This window comes from Sander vitreus, chromosome 9 (genome assembly GCF_031162955.1).
Source record: "Sander vitreus isolate 19-12246 chromosome 9, sanVit1, whole genome shotgun sequence".
NCBI classification, from domain to species: Eukaryota; Metazoa; Chordata; class Actinopteri; order Perciformes; family Percidae; genus Sander; species Sander vitreus.
Window position 1 is genome coordinate 6,936,430 of NC_135863.1, and position 17,733 is coordinate 6,954,162.

Sequence of the window (17,733 nt, forward strand, 5' to 3'; positions counted from 1 at the left end):
GAATGCTCTCAAGTGTCTCCTATAATAGTTGTAGTATGCACCCATGAATGTCCAAATGGTGCCTTCACAGAAACTGCAAATAGAAGAAAAACAGCTTTTAATGTTTATTGCCAGAAATACAAACCCACAAGTTAAAATGTAATGAATAATGAACTAAAAGCTGTTGCTCATGGAAACTTCTTTAGTTATCGTCATTTCCGACAATGTCAGCCTCCTCAAACTCAAGTGGATTTCTGAGGAACCATTACTACCAGGAACCAAATTCATTAAGAAATCCAGATGAAGTAAAACAAACAATTGCAATGAAAAAGATCTGACATAAACAATCCCAATGGTTATTCAAATGCAGAAATTAAGTCATGTAGACTGTTAGACAAAGTTGCATTCAAATGCTAAATTGAAGAAAAAAAAAACACTCCTCATGGCAACTTTTTTTCCTTTCACTTTTTTCTCACATTGTTCTTTAGAAATTATCTTGTGAGCTACTGTTCCCTCTAGTGGACATATAAAGACACAGCAGTATTATATACAATTACAAATATAAACACAATGTATAATATAATAAGTCATATAAATGTTGTACTCTTGTTTACAAATGTTGATTTGTCCACCTAGGTAGTTTATGTTCAAATCTGTGGTGCACTCGTGGCATTTCAGCTCCAAAGGACTGTGGATTGACAGAAATGATGAGAAAGACAATGCCATGATCAGAACTAACCCCCATTATACAGGTGCTGGTCATATAATTAGAATATCATGAAAAAGTTGATTTATTTCAGTAATTCCATTCAAAAAGTGAAACTTGTATAATGTATACATTCATTCCACACAGACTGATATATTTCAAGTGTTTATTTCTTTTACTTTTGATGATTAGAACTGACAACTAATGAAAACCCCAAATTCAGTATCTCAAAAAATTAGAATATTGTGACAAGGTTCAATATTGAAGACACCTGGTGCCACACTCTAACCAGCTAATTAACTGAAAACACCTGCAAAGGCCTTTAAATGGTCTCTCAGTCTAGTTCTGTAGGCTACACAATCATGGGGAAGACTGCTGACTTGACAGCTGTCCAAAAGACGACCATTGACACCTTGCACAAGGAGGGCAAGACACGAAAGGTCATTGCTAAAGAGGCTGGCTGTTCACAGAGCTCTGTGTCCAAGCACATTGATAGAGAGGCGAAGGGAAGGAAAAGATGTGGTAGAAAAAAGTGTACAAGCAATAGGGATAACCGCACCCTGGAGAGGATTGTGAAACAAAACCCATTCAAAAATGTGGGGGAGATTCACAAAGAGTGGACTGCAGCTGGAGTCAGTGCTTCAAGAACCACCACGCACAGACGTAAGCAAGACATGGGTTTCAGCTGTCGCATTCCTTGTGTCAAGCCACTTCTGAACAGGACACAGCGTCAGAAGCGTCTCGCCTGGGCTAAAGACAAAGGACTGGACTGCTGCTGAGTGGTCCAAAGTTATGTTCTCTGATGAAAGTACATTTTGCATTTCCTTTGGAAATCAAGGTCCCAGAGTCTGGAGGAAGAGAGGAGAGACACAGAATCCACGTTGCTTGAAGTCCAGTGTAAAGTTTCCACAGTCAGTGATGGTTTGGGGTGCCATGTCATCTGCTGGTGTTGGTCCACTGTGTTTTCTGAGGTCCGCAGCCATCTACCAGGAAGTTTTAGAGCACTTCATGCTTCCTGCTGCTGACCAACTTTGTGGAAATGCAGGTTTCATTTTCCAACAGGACTTGGCACCTGCACACAGTGCCAAAGCTACCAGTACCTGGTTTAAGGACCATGGTATCCCTGTTCTTAATTGGCCAGCAAACTCGCCTGACCTTAACCCTATAGAAAATCTATGGGGTATTGTGAAGAGGATGATGCGATGCGCCAGACCCAACAATGCAGAAGAGCTGAAGGCCACTATCAGAGCAACCCGGGCTCTCATAACACCTGAGCAGTGCCACAGACTGATCGACTCCATGCCACGCTGCATTGCTGCAGTAATTCAGGCAAAAGGAACCCCAACTAAGTATTGAGTGCTGTACATGCTCATACTTTTCATGTTCATACTTTTCAGTTGGCCAACATTTCTAAAAATCCTTCTTTGTATTGGTCTTAAGTAATATTCTAATTTTCTGACATACTGAATGGGGGTTTTCATTAGTTGTCAGTTATAATCATCACAATTAAAAGAAATTAACATTTGAAATCTATCACTCTGTGTGTGATGAAGGAATATAATATACAAATTTCACTTTTTGAATGGAATTACTGACATAAATCAACTTTTTCATGATATTCTAATTATATGACCAGCACCTGTACTGTGAATACATGGTTACATGTATTTGTTAAGATTCAACAACCGAGTGAATTAACCCTTGAGTTCATATTTCAATAAGAAAGTGCATACATCTAATCTGCACCAGTGGAAACAAAGTACACTTGTTATACTGTACATTTAGAAACAGGGGAAATTAGTATAGAGGTTGCCTGGCCCCCTTGTAACAGGGGCCTTGCAGTGAAATCTGTCTGCAGGCTCAGCCAGAGGCAAGTAGGAATCGTTAAGGAAGTCACTGCCTAAGCAGGGTGGGGTACAGACTGAGCCATCAGTGCAGGAGCCGTGACATGTTTGGACAAGCACATCACTCTCCCCCTGGCCTCCTTTCTCTCCAACCTCCTTGTAGACATACTTGTTTCCTTTTGGGCAAAGAATGACACTGTCTTTGTTCAGAGTCACATAGTCTGGAAAGACTTTAGTCCCACAGCTTCCATCTACCTGTTCTCTGTGGCGTCTTTCTGGTGACAGAAGCTGGGTGGATCCCTCTGATGGCTTCCCCAATCCTGAAACCTCATCTTCAGACAATATCTCCACCACGGATGAAGTAGTTTCTTCAGGGCACTGCTTTGCTGTTATCGGAGGATTCTGTAGCGTGAGCACAGAGTGGTTGATTTTTAACACATTGGAACTGACTGTAAACTACACTACCACTCTGAATGTATGTTGTATTACTTGTGTTTAACCTATTTCCTGTTTGATATTCAAATCTGTACATTTATAAATATAATCTATATCTACCTGTATTAGTTATATTGCATATATTTGGCTCATATCAGTGGCCAAAATATATTGTTCCACTGGGGAAATAACTGTTTCACCACAGTATAAGTTTTGTGTAATGGGATGCCATCTATTTGTGTGTAATGTAGGCTAATGGTGCATGTATGATGTATCATACTAAATTCTGTGGATAAATAATTTACCCATCTCGGCCCGTTGATCTCAGTCAGAAAACCTTGTAGGACTTTATCAAGGTTGGGCACCGGCGGCCAAAAATACAGCTTGAGCTTACTATAAAAACACACAAAATGACAAAGTCTTCAAACAATGTGGAATATCATTCAAGGAATTGGTTAAACTTTTTGGGATACTAAGTAAATACAGTGATTTAAAATTACTTTTAAAATAGAAAACATTTTGTGTGAAAAAGTGTTGTACAGTACAAATTTGTGTCCATTTAAAAAGAAATGGAGGGAGTTATCACATATTTTCACATGAGTATTTTAAGGGTTTCTTTTTTTCTGTATGTAATCCTAAAAATTGGCTGATTACAAACTGAATGAGTTGGAAAACCCACCTGAGGTACGTTGGAAACAAGCAGATGAGGATGATGGCAATTATCAGCATCGAGACAGGGATACACACCCAGAGCAATGTGCCTGTAAAGGTAATTTAATGGTAGGTTTGAATGGTTTCATTAAATAGAGTAACAAAGAACTGCATTTAATTGGTCTATAATGTTTAGGCAAACAGTGCATTTTATATACTACTACGATTATCACACAACTAAATTTAGATAAACTGTTCGTTAAAGTTCTTACAAAATTACAGACTAAGAATCTGCTGTTGCATTACATTTAGTGAAAGTTTGCAACGTTTTGGTTGGGATTTTTATACAAACCAATGGGGATTACTAAATAAATAGGTGTGATTTACACTGACTTCTGTCAGTCTCAGTGGGAGCTTACCTATGTCAGTGGGGTTGTTACCAGTCAGCACATCTGACCAGTCACTCCAGTGACCTGAGTAAATGGACCCAGTAGGTTTAGCTCTGACTTTAACATTGTACCAGCTACCTGCTGGAACGTCTAGACATGTGTGTGTCTCAGGACCCTTTAGGGACACCGTCTGGGGACAGAAAGGTTGATTTGACATCTAATCTTAAGAACATTAAATGACAGTCTTAGTGATGATGTACTTGTCCTGCGTTCTCTCATCGTAGTTTTTAAATTTCCATTGAACTATATTCATGTGCCCTCGCAAACTGCTTTTTAATGCAATTGTTTTCCATTCCCTGAATACTGCTGCCTTTGCACAAATATACTTTGCAAATCCTGTTGTTTTTTTCAAATTACGTTATCTTGCTAAACCCAGTGTTAAACCAATATAATGGATCATCTTATTCATTTTTTACTTTTAATTTGTCACTGTGTAGAATTGAATATTCCCTTTCTTTGTGTCTGCTGGTGGTAATATCAAGAATGTGATAATCTGATCTGAGCATAACCACCCATAGTCATCTTTATGCCACCAAAATGTATGTCATTATAAAGATTCTATATATACTATATTTACATACAATTGTAAACACACTACAAGTTTACTAATGCAAAAAAAGGGAATCTGAAAAGTATGAGGTAACACAAAAAGAATTGGAATGGAATGCAAAATGTTTTTTAGAGCGATCACAAAGTGTTTCAGAAACAAAAAGTCCTAACATGGCCCCAGGGTATCTTAACCATAAAAAAATAAACAAAGAAAAAAACAATTATGTGGCTGTAAATGACATCTTACCATCCACGCTTCAACCCCTCTGATCTGGTAGCTGACTTCATACTGCAGGTGAGCGGACAGAGACAGAAGAGGAGCTTTCCATTTCAAGCAGAACTTGTCTTTCTCCATTGCTCCTCTCAGATGACATGGTGGGGGCGTTTTGACTAATAACACAAAGCACAAACAATTTGTCAGTACAAAAAGTCACAGAACTACACTTCCTCTGAGGCCTGATGGAATAAGGTAAGAGGTAAAAATAGAGGTGCATTACTACTAGATACTTAAGCTCTGGCTACTACAATAACTGTAAAATGTACACAAGTAATGTAGGTAAGCTAGAGAGATTAGCCACATAGATCTATAGCTGTCTAGGTGAACTAACTTTCTAAGAATACCATGTTCATGACTCATGTTCATGTGTCAATGAAAAAGGTATATTAAATATTGCTCTAGCTATCAGAACAAATCAACAAGTTAAAGAACTAGAAAATGCATTTCCGGAAGAAAAAGCTTGTGACTGCTGAAAAGCTAAATTGCTGAAGCTAAACTGGATAAAAGGTTTTATTTAGTACAAATTTAAATAAAAAATGTTGAATAATACCAATAATGTACTAAACAAAAGTGGAATATTTAAGTTTTTAAAGAAAAGTCAAAGTATAGCATGTCGAAAAGTCATAGTATGTACAGTATGTCAAAAAAAGTCATATTATAGTATGTTGAAAAAAGTGATTAAAAAGTCATAGTATAGTTTATCGAGAGAAAAAAAGTCATAGTATAGTATGTTGAGTGTCATAGTCAGAAAAAAGTCCTGAAAATTATGTCAAAAAAATTTAGAAAAAAAGTCATAGTATACAGTATGCCGATAAAAGTCAAAGTATAGCATGTCGGGAAAAAGTTATAAAAAAGTCATAGTATCCTATATCAGAAAAAAAAATCATTAAAAAATCATAGTAAAGTCCAAAAAAGTGATGAAAGAGTCATATTATAGAATATTGAAAAAAAAGTCAAAGTATAGTATGTCAAAAAAAGTAATGAAAAAGTCATGAAAAAGACAGTATAGTAGGCTATGTGGAAAACCTCAAAACATAGTACCTCGAAAGTCATATAAAAGTCATAGTAGTGCATGTCAAAAAAGTAATTAAAAAGTCATAGTATAGTAGGTCAGAAAAAAGTCATTAAAAAAAGTCATGGTATAGTATGTCAAAAAAGTGATAAAGAAAAGTCATAGTATAGTATGTCGGAAAAAAGTCATAAACAAAAGTCATGGTATAGTATGTCGAAAAAAGTCATGAAAAAGACAGTTTAGTATATAAAAAAAGTGATAAAAAAATCATAGTATAGTATGTCAAAAAAAATGATAAAAAAGTCATAGTATAGTATGTCGAAAAAGCTCATGAAAAAGACAGTAGTATACAGTATGTCAAAAAAGTCATCCTATATAGTATGTCAAAAAGTCATATAAAAGTCATAGTATAGCATGTTGAGAAAAAGTCATAAAAAAGTCATTAAAAAGTCATAGTATAGTATGTCGGGAAAAAAGTCATTAAAAAGTCAGTAAATTTTGTCAAAAAAAAGTGATAAAAAAGTCATAGTCTAGAACATTGAAAAAAATCAAAGTATAGTATGTCAAAAAAGTGATAAAACAGTCTTGGTATAGTATGTCGAAAAAAGTAATTATAAAGTCATAGTATAGTATGTCAGAAAAAAGTCATGAATAAAACATAGTGTAGTATGCTACGTGGAAAAAAAAGTCAAAGTATAGTATGTCGAAAAATCATAATATAAAAATCATAAAGTCATAGTATAGTACATTATAGTACAAAGTGATTAAAAAAAGTAATAGTGTAGTATGTTGGAAAAAAGTCATAAAAAGTCATAGTAAATTAAGTCCAAAAAAGTGATAAAAAAGTCATAGTATAGAATACTGAAAAAAGTCATAGTATAGTATGTCTAAAAATGTGATTAAAAAAGTCATAGTATAGTATGTCGAAAAAAGTGATAAAAAATCTCATGGTATAGTATGTTGAAAAAAGTGATAAAAAAGTCATAGTTTAGTATATTGAAAAAAGTCATATTATAGTAGGTTGAAAAAAGTGATAGAAATGTCTTACTAGTATTTAAAAAATAGTCATGGTATAGTATGTTGAAAAAAGTGATAAAAAAAAGTCATAGTATAGTATTTTAAAAAAAAGTCATATAGTACGTCAAAGAAAGTCTAGAAGAATATGCAAACTCACGCAAAAGGCACAGCCCTAGACTGGGAATCGAAGGTCAGAGTCTGCAGTCCCTACTTGCTTGAAGCAGTGCTATCCAGCGAGCCACTGTGCCACCAAAGATAGTAGCGTAGTAGTAGAAGTACAGTATGTTGAAAAAAGTAATAATATAGAATGTTAAAAAATCGTAGTATAGTCTTTCGAAAAAAGTCATATAAAAGTCGTAATAGTGTATATAAAAAAAAATCATAGTATAGTATGTCAAAAATAGTCATAGTATGGTATGTTGAAAAAAAAGTCTCAAAAAAAGTCACAGTATTGTATGTAAAAGAAAATGTTATGAAAAGGTCCAGCCAGAACTGGTAATCGAACCTGAGTCAGAGTCTGCATTGCCTACTTGCTGGTGGTAGTTGGAGCAGTGCTTACAGTAGTTAAGTAGTAAGACTGTTTTCGACATATTCTTAGGTGGCACAGTGGCTGAGCTAGTCATAGCATAGTATGTAGAAAAAGAAACAATACGTGGTATCAATATAATGATCCCACCTTAAGTACCATAAAGCATTTACGAACATATTGATATATAATTTGTGTGGATAAAGTAAAAAAATGTGGGCATATCAGCGTTTTGAACAACTGGTACTCTGTGCTATCATCCAGAAATGTTGGTGGATGTTTAACAGGGGCTGTCAATGAAGGAATGCTTGTGGCTCTTGTCATTTGGAGGCTCACTGAGCCAAATGTATAAGTCATATTGCTTAAATGAGCACATTGGCTGAAAGTAGACAAGTACATCTACGTGTTGACATGTGTAATTGTGACCGTGAGAGCAAGTTAAAGAGAAAGACAATGTTCTCTCTCCTCTGCAATGTAGCTGTGACTTCACCACCACTGTGCACTAAACTTAAACAGTGATAACACAAAAACTGTAAAAGATATCAAAAAATGTAATCATTGTCTAATAGCTGGAGGTTTTGTGAATAGTTTAAAGTTTGTCGTCTGTAGCACAGTTACTTCCGTCAACAAAACCAATGTGAATAGCTAGTTAGTAGCGAACGTGACTGGTGATCATGGCATTATTTGTACACCCTGTGACTATACAAATCACAACATGTAAATAGGAACATGTTTGCGTTATTTTGTCACTTATTTGGAGCAGTCGGCTAGGCTTAGCTAAGCTAATGCTGGAGGCGTCAGACAGCGTTACAGCACGCACAGAGATGAGAAGGTTATGTATCGACTTGTCTAACTCTGGGGGTTACGGTGAATAAGCTAAAGTCCCAATAAGTCTGCGTGTTCCTTTAATATTTTAAAAACTATAAATGGTGGAGAAAAATTGAATACAAGCACAAAAGTCCTTAAAGAGCTGAACATTTTCATATTTAAATGTTTTTTGAAATTGTACGGAAGAATCAGATAACATTACTGTGAATGCTGCTGAATCAGCATTCACACAAATACAGACAGCGCATCCAAAAGCAACAAAGAAAGGAGGAACAAAAATCAGTTACTGCTGTTGTTGAGAGTGAACTCCTGAGTGTAGAAGGTTCTGCCGAGTGGAGCTGAAGTGCTGCTGAGCTTGACCCTGACTTTTCTGGACTTGTCTCCACGGAAACGGCACAGTTCAGTCAAGTCCCTGTCAGCGAGACACTCGGTCCATTCTGTCCAGCCCAAAGCTTCACTGTAATATCATCACAGCCAAAATTGGTTGTGTGTTTAAGGGGTATAACCCAAATAATCAAACATGTTTTTTTCTCACTGTTTTTGTCAGTATACAATGTGAAATGAAAGGAATAATGAACAAAAGAAGAGATGGCAAACATAATAGCTAGCAACATTATATCTTTGTTGCTTAAAGTAATGTTACGTGTACAGGTATTTACTGTGAAGGATGTCATCAAAAACAACTTGGTATTCACCTAAAAGTAAACATAACTTACATTTGCATAGAGGGATCTGAGGGCTTTAATTCATCAATGATGGAATGTATTAATGTAGTAAGTAATGTACCTGAAACCCATTTTGTGGAAAAGTTTGTACTCATTCTCTTTACTATATCTGTTTCCATTCCACTGACAACTGATATTTTGGAGGTCAGATGTGTAGCACTTTAGTGAAATGTCATCTGAAAAAAAAAAGAATATCTCCTTCAAGTATTGCATCTGTGATAGAAAGGGTCACGGGATGAGATGCTGTGCTGTAGATAACAATAATATCCACTCAGACATTCACACCCTTTTCTCATTTAGACACACCTGCACTTTGGGGGACCATGGCTCGCACAGGTTGTGACCAGCTGCTCCAGTGTCCTGCATTTGGATTTAAGGCACATTTAACAGTAACCTTGACCTCAACCTCCTCCCCTGGTACCAGAGAGTCTAGTATGTCTCTCTCCTTTGCCTGTAGAAATCACAAACATCATAGATTTTACAATAGTAATTCCTAAAACTTTTTTTACCAAGTGTACTGACCAATTCAGGCCTACATTTGAAGGACAGTCATGAATGATACTTAATGAACAGAAATCAAAAAGAATATAGGCTTAGACAAATACAAATACACAGTTAAGTGTAATAAACACGTCAGTGATGTTTGATTAATCAATTAATGAATTTTGTTTCATAACCGACACATTAACGCAGCCCCAAAACAAATAAAGTCAGTAAAAGATTATGACTCATAGATATAAGAGATTCCATCAATCAATAATACTGTTAGTTAAATAATTAGGGCCTGAAGGCCCTATTGAAACTGAAGGAATTATTATTGTTATTATTCCTTCGTCCGGCTAATTAATTGCCTTTTTGAGGGGCTTAACATACTCAAAAACTCACCAAAAATGTACATATTTTAAGGGTTTCGGGAATTGGCGCACAAAAATGAGCCCCTGCAGTACGTTTAACGTAGACTCACGAAACTTGGTACACATATGTAGCATGTCAAGACGTACAAAAAACGTCATTGGAGCCATACCCTAAACCCAACAGGAAGTCCACCATTTTGAATTGAAAGTTCCAAATTAGTGCGATTTTGGCCATTTCCACGTGTCGTACTTTAACGAACTCCTCCTAGAGATTTCATCCAATCAACTTCAAATTTGGTCTGTGCCATCTTAAGACGTTAAAAATTAAAAGTTATTAAAAGAAAAACTTTTCGTCATAGGGCATGGCCGTGGCAGGGCGGGCCTTTTTGTTAGTGCTATCGCTATCAAGTGGGTGTAACTGGCTCGAAACTTTTGAGGATTCATAAGAGTCCAACCCTGACGACATCGATATTGGCTCAACGTCATAGTGGCAACAGAAAGTAGGCCTTAAAGTCAAGGTGCTAGACTTTAATGAACTCCTCCTAGAGATTTCATCCGATGGACTTCAAATTTGGTCTGTACCATCTCAACACCTAAAAGATGAAAAGTTATTAAGAGAAAAACATTTTGTCGAACAGTGTGGGCGTGGCGTGGCGGCCATTTTGAGTGTTAAGTGATGAACTAGAAAGTGGCTGTAACTACAGTGTACATTGTCATATCTGCTTGAAATTTCCCACAATCAACAAGAATCCAGGCCTGAGGACATATACAGGCCAATATTGACTTTTGGTCATAGTGCCCCCCGCTGGCAACAGGAAATCAGCCTTATATGACAAACATCATCTGATTTACATGAAACTTAGAATGTGTGGTCTACTTGTGATACTGAGCCGACCCCTATACTTTAACCACGCCCATGTACTCAGGCCACGCCCCATTGTATGGCTTTTGAACCGTTTAAGACAAGACACAACATCGTTTTTTTTTCACTGGTCAATTTTGAGATTTTGGTCTATTTGTCTTCAATAACATGTATTCTTTCAGACTTGTGGTGAAAAAAAGTAAAAAGTACACATTTAGGTCTTTATTTTACTACACTTTGTCTGTTTGCGTCTGTAGATTTCTCCTAAATTCAACAAAAGTTGTCGTTCTAAATCATCGCGCTGCTCCGCCATCGCTGTCTGCACCCTGTCATCAAATATACCGTTGGAAAGCTCCCTCTCTCCTGTACAATGCTGTCGGATCCAAATATGGTCATTTCCTTTTTATCAGCAACCAATCGTTTAAGTAAAACGGGGGATTTAACTCTAAATGCGCAATCTCATTGGCTGATGCAAATTTCTGACAACGTGATTCGTTCAGAATCGTCACGTGACGTGCTTTGACATTTCCGCGGTAGTTCAGAATGTCGAAAGAAATGCGTCGAAAACGGTCGAAAATCATCTCAGAGAAGACGAAGAAAGTTGTCATTAGCAAGAAGACACAGGGGATTACAAACTAAGACAGCAGATGATGAAATGCCTTCACATAGTACGTCGATGTTTAAACTGTCGTTTGGAAAACAGGAGTGTTCAGACAGCGGAGGTAATCAGACTGACTCTCTCTCTCTCTCTCTCTAAGCAGTTTACAGAAATTCGCCTACATGTCATATATTAAATATGTAGGTGTCACATATATACTATTCTACTCTAATTACTATACTAAACAAATCTGTAATTTTGGGATCGTGGTTGTTCGTCCCTCAGGCTGTGGCAGACAGATCCATGTTTAGCTGTCAGTGGAGCTGCTGTCCCTTCTCCTAGGAGAACTACCAGCTTCTCTTCTGGTGTTAACTTTTTTTGACTATTTTTCCAAGGTGTAAATCTCTTAGTGAAGATAATTTTTCCCAGTGGAGGAGGAAGTGCATCTCTGTCTGACCCAGTTGGTGGTCACTGAGCCTGTATTTAGTCAGGATCCGTCTCTTCTTCGTATCTCTGACAGTGTGAAGATACTCTGTCAAATAACAATTTAGTCTACTTTGTTTGCTTTCTCCAGTGTTCTAAATATTGGTCTTTTGAATGAGTCATAAAAAGCTCATCTCTGTGTATCACCGGATGTCCAGTGACAGTGCAGCATGGAGGCACTCAGAATGCCAACGCATGCCTCAACTTGGTCATATGGGCCCGATGTCCAAAAACAGTCTGTGTGGGGAAAAGCAGGGTTGAGGCTGCAGCCAGTATGGCTATTTCTACATTCAATGAGGGTGCCTCTGCCATGCTGGCTGTGATGGCGGAATTGTGGCTTCAGAGCACTGTCAATGCAATGAAGGATGACGCCATGGTTAGGATCTCGAAAGCCGTAAAAGTGGAAGCACAGCCAAAAAAGTGAAAAGACACCAGCAGGAGATGGAAGAGGGCCCTACATATGGTGCTGGCATGGATATGTAGACTTTAAATTAACTTGGGGGAACTAGGCAGTGTAATGGTTGTGTTCTGTCAGTTTGAAGTTTGTGATGTAATGGTGTTCAGTTGAAGGCCATGTTGATGTGTTGTTTTGGATGTTATGATCAGTGATGGATGAAGCAATAATGAGTTTTGGATGTTAAACAGTGTGATACATGGATCTTACTTGGACCTAAAGGGATATGTGTCTGTAATTCATGGCTTTCAATAGAAATTAGTGGAATTTTGCTATAAAAACCTTTAAAGCCCGTTTTCTCAAAATGACTTTTCTCTCATACTCCAAGTCTGAAATCTCCACTTCAGTAGCAGCTTTATACACCAAACTTTCCAGTCATGTACCTAGTTATATTATGAAGACATTTACAGAGGGATTTGTAAGTATATTATTCCTAGCCTGATTTATAAAACATTTTATTCCAAAAAACATGGCGAAAATCGATTTTTTTTTAAGGCTATTGACAGTATATTCTGATTTACAGGATAACAAAAGTAGATATCCATAAATCCCTCTGTAATTTTTTCCCCATCTAATATGTGAACACAATGAACACTGAATTTTGAACTTGGCTTTATCTAATACTCAGATTCCGTTTTTTAAAATATATGCAAATTAGTGCATATTTAATTAAATAATGCCTTTGCATATTTAAACATTAAATTACAGAAAACTTGTAATACATTTTTTTCTCATATTAATGTAAGTAATCAACTGGGAGAGTTTCATGGTGATATCTGCTAGTTAAAAACTTTACCCTATTCACCTGTAGTGTCTCGCCTTAAGGTAGAGTCTTGTGTGAGGTATCATTGAACTCAGCAGAGAGTTCCTTTTTGATTAGTGATGGTTTGCAGTTTCTGAGTGCCGTGTAAATGCACGGTCGCAAGGAGCGGCGTCTGCCAGTAACCCCGACGCGTGCAGAGGCGCGAGGGCCCGTCCAACGCTGTTTGCAGCTTTAATTTAAATTAAATCTCAAAACAAATGTTTTATACTTTATGATATAACAGAGCAAAGCTCTATTTAGTTTACCACCAATCAGTTGATAAAATAAATGTATTTTACCCTTTTTTGTGTTTAAGTTAGCTACTCAGAAGTTAATGTAAATTTTGTTTTAATTTCTTTTATCAACAACCAGTACTTAAATTATATAAAACCTGTATTTATGTTCATAGTCAGTATGATTTCAAAAGCATTTTAGAAACATAATCGAATGGATTTATTGAACAGTTGCGTGTATGTGTACCTCTTTTATCTTCTCTCCCAGCCTCTTGGAAAAGTATTGAATCCTGTACATCACTTTATCTTTCCAGTATTTCGAAACATTTGTGTACCATGAAACCTGCAGCTGTCCTGCTTGGCCATTTTGGTGTAAAGACACACTGAAGGGGGGATCCAGGAGAACTAGAGACAAAAAGGTGACAAAAAAAAAATAGGTAGAACATATTACACAATCTATTGAAAACAATTCACTGGTGTTTGGGCAACATATTAGCAGACCGTATTGCCAGTAAACCTTAGCAAAGACTCAAGACACACTGGAGGGACTAAAGTCTACCCCTGCTTCGACCCACCTGGCAGTGGTGTAGTCTATGTGATATGCAGGTATACGCAGTATACCCACTAAGAAAGCTCCAGGATTTCCATATACCCACTTACAAATGCCCAATGACACACAACAACATACTTTTCATTATATTTTTGATATATTTTGAATTGTCGTCTGTGTTTATTTTCTTCACATAGGCTAAAGAAAGGTATTTCCACCGTAAATTGGTGCATTAAAGTGTATCCAAATACAGGAAATGAAGTCATTGATGCTTAAAACTTCCCTGGGGGAGGACACCCAGACCCCCCTCCCCCAAAGGCAGATTCTGGCCAATATACAGTACAGTACACCCACTACAATAAGTTAGACTACACCATTGCCACCTGGGGATACCCATGATCACCTAACCCTGCTTGTCATGTTGGCTGCTTTCCATTTATCTAAAATATGTCTCATCCTTGGACAGCTGGTCCTCCAAACCAGGATGCAAGAGACAGATGCATGATGGAAAAATTGTATTCACTCAATGGAAACTCCTCGTTAACTGACATGAGCCTGCATTTAAAACACCAAAACAATTGCAATTGGTCTGTAAAAGGCTACGGGTACTGTAACTCTGCTCTTTTGAGGGTAAGACTGGGAATATCATTTTTGGACCCCATTTATTTTCTTGAATGATGCACTTGGGAAAAAAAGAAGATTAAACAATAGCAAGCCTTTTAAAACAGTAAAGTTTAAAAAAAAGTAACACATTTTTTAGAATTTGGAGGATGTAGAGGAGACTTCTGTTGAGAGGAAGTCTCCTCTCACGATACAGGATAATCCTCAATAGACATTAATAGACAGTACAGTTGATTTGAATTGCCATTTTGGCCATATAAAAGAAGCACTACTCATATGCTTAGAATGTTTATGCATATGGCTTCATGTGTGTTTTTTTTTCCTCCAACAAGTGATATATCTATTTCCATTCTTTTTATGTTTAGGAAGTAAATGTTGTAAAATGAAATGTCTTACAGTGGTCCTCCACAGAGACAGTCCGATTGTAGAGGCTAGTGTTGGTTTTGGGCTCAACAACTTCAAGGTGTATAGCCACAAACGAAAACACATCTGACTCAGGAAATGAGCAGATGTGGAGGAAAGTTCCCTCTTCTGTTCCCTGGACAGACATTTCACACATTTTCTCTCTGGGCAGGGTTGATAAGAAAAAGTGACATGGTGGTATTTATTAATCAATCAATCAATCAACAACTATTTGTGCAGTTCAAATAGTTTTACATGTGACTAACAAAGGACATAAAAGGTGTGTAAGTTCTAATGTAAACAAAGACATTTAAAAAGGAAAAATCTAATAATTATATCATTCAAAGTGAACAAAATATAATAAAAAGAATACAAGAGTATAGTTGACATGGGTTTAGCCTTAAGGTAGAGAAGCCAATGACTATCGGACACCTAAAGTTCACACTAATACAACATAAGAACAACGTATAACATTAAATAAATGGTAGAATATCAAAAGTATGAAACACTTTTTTGTTAGAGGTTCCTTAGTATACAAAACAAAATAGATTTACTGTTTATAACATACCTGTCAAAACTGTACAGTAAATCGTAAGTCCCGTTGTCTGCAGTCTCAAAGAAGCAGGTGAAATCCTCTTCTGTCCTGGTGAAACATTTAGGATCCTGTTCATCCTTTAAGAGCAAAACATCTGCTCCAGAAATGACAAACATAATACATGAGCACTCCTGCAATAAAACATGTTCCCCAAAGTTAAACACGATAGCATTTCTTAATGAAAGCAAGATGTTCATCATATTGTGGCAACAAGTTGTCTTACAGTTGGATATTTAGTTGTCACCTTGTGGGAACAAGACCCATTTATTGGCATGCAGATATTCTACCTTCTACCTACAATCTATTACTTGTTCCCAAAAATTAACATCTTGTTCTCACTTAGAAAAAGCAACATATTTTGGGACTTTTGGGGCTATGTGTCATATAGTTAACAGCCAATATTTCCAGTGGAAACAAACAGCAAATGAAAAATGCAGCTGATAATTAGACTGAATAAAAACAGATTCAGATTGTATTCAATGGTACAAAAATAAACCATATTTAAGCACTACCTTCCCTTGACAGATGATTGACTATTCCATCCTTGCAATGTATCCCAGGCACAAAGCCCACTTGTATCCACAAGCTAATAAAGAGTATCTCCCACCTGCAGGGCAAATTCATGGTAGATTGAGGTATTATGTATCCTAAACCACCATGCCATTTAAACTAGCACAGCACATGCTTGTGTCTGTGTATTGTGTGTAATGTCTGTCATACATGGTTTTGAGTAGGCATGGGTGGGGTTGAGCAGTGCTGAGGGGTTGGCCCAATGTGAAAAGTTGTGCTTAGATCAGGAAGCGAGTTTTATGTATAGTGGAAGTTAGCACCAAAAAAGTCAGTTAGTTATTATAACAATATAATAATTAGACACAATAACAAACTGATACTACTGATGAAACCTAGTAGCCTACATTTCCCAGTCCATCATCTTGGCTGGGTTTGCAGTTTTTTTTTTCCTTACTCTGAATACAATTTCTCAATTTAAAAGCTTTGTCTATGCAGAGAGAGTAACAAAGGCTTTATGAGCTCATGGTGGACTTCAGGAAATCTAGGAGTGAAGAACACTAAGTAGAGGTGATGTGGAGTGCTTCACAAGCTTCAAGTTCCTTGGTGTCTGCATTCACCAGACCCTCTCTCTGTCTCTCCATGCCTCCTCCCTGATGAAGAACAAACACAATTGCTTATGACCTTTGAGGAGACTGAAAAAAGTTCCCAGCAGCCGCTGCTGATTTACAACATCCTTACCTACTGCACAACAGCATAGTACACCAGCATGGTCCTATTCTTCAAACAGAGCTAAACTAGTCCAGGTTTTCATGATAGCCAGCTAAGTTGGTTCTTTAAACAGTTAGATAATTCTTGTAAATAATTTGTTAATCTAATATGAAGTTGATGAAGTGAACAGTGTGTTTTATTTAAAAAATAAAGATAAATAAGTAGGACTGGAAACTGTGCCTAACACCTTTTTTGGAGCTGCACATATTCTATGAGATAAAAGACCTGCCAACATCTTGCATAGAGCAGATTAAAGGCTCTAAAACCAGATATAAAGTTGTATGACCACGCTAGATGGACATGATTTGGGAGGTTTAAATTGGCATTCTGTAGCAAGCAACAAACATCTAAGAGACACCTTTCAAGCTAGCATTAGCCCTCACACCACAGTGTTCCCAACCAGAATTTGGGACAAAAAAAAGGTTGGGGCAGTGGAAAAATCTAAATGCAAATATTGGATCTCAATAAAAATAAATTGGATAAAAATAAATGACATGCTGTTTTTTTGTTCCTTTATTAAACATTTGTGTTGTTGTACAGCTGGTGTATTTTGTGGGAGTCCTCAGGAAGCTGGCCCACTGATACCATGTTTGACAGACAGTTGGTTGCCTGTGGTTGGTTTGTGGAGGAAACCCAGTGACAGATCAGCTCAGTGCAGCAGGGGAGAACTCTCCAAAGACACTTTGGCCCCCCAGCAGCCTGGCCTGTGGTTTCCCACCATGCTCACTATTGAGCAGGCCAGCAGCAGCAACAACAACAAAAACACAATCATCTTTGCAAAAGTCAACATCCTCAGTGTCACAGAAACTGTAGTTTATAACTGAAAACTGGACTAACCGGTATGCAAATAGAACAACTACTTGTGGTGATGAGTCCTGTCACTACACAAAACCTTTATTCAAGGAACCAGTTAATGAAAACATACTGTAAATTCTCATATGATGGATATATTACCATACATTGTGTTAGGTTGCATAAAGGTAAACTATAATGTTGATAGCTG

The 17,733-nt window shown here is 37.1% G+C and overlaps 1 protein-coding gene across 1 annotated transcript; it reads right to left on the reverse strand.

The window, feature by feature from the left end:
* Positions 1–91: 91 nt before the first annotated feature.
* Positions 92–16,175, reverse strand: mpl (MPL proto-oncogene, thrombopoietin receptor). The gene is made up of 12 exons (XM_078258481.1): positions 15,965–16,175; positions 15,426–15,546; positions 14,852–15,021; positions 13,532–13,689; positions 9,305–9,449; positions 9,060–9,174; positions 8,561–8,730; positions 4,861–5,003; positions 4,035–4,194; positions 3,644–3,725; positions 3,270–3,357; positions 92–2,931 (listed from the first exon to the last, which is right to left on the reverse strand). Exons 1-12 carry the CDS (start codon positions 16,074–16,076, stop codon positions 2,467–2,469), a joined length of 1,929 nt encoding a protein of 642 aa, XP_078114607.1. The 5' UTR covers positions 16,077–16,175; the 3' UTR covers positions 92–2,466.
* Between the last annotated feature and the right edge of the window lie 1,558 nt (positions 16,176–17,733).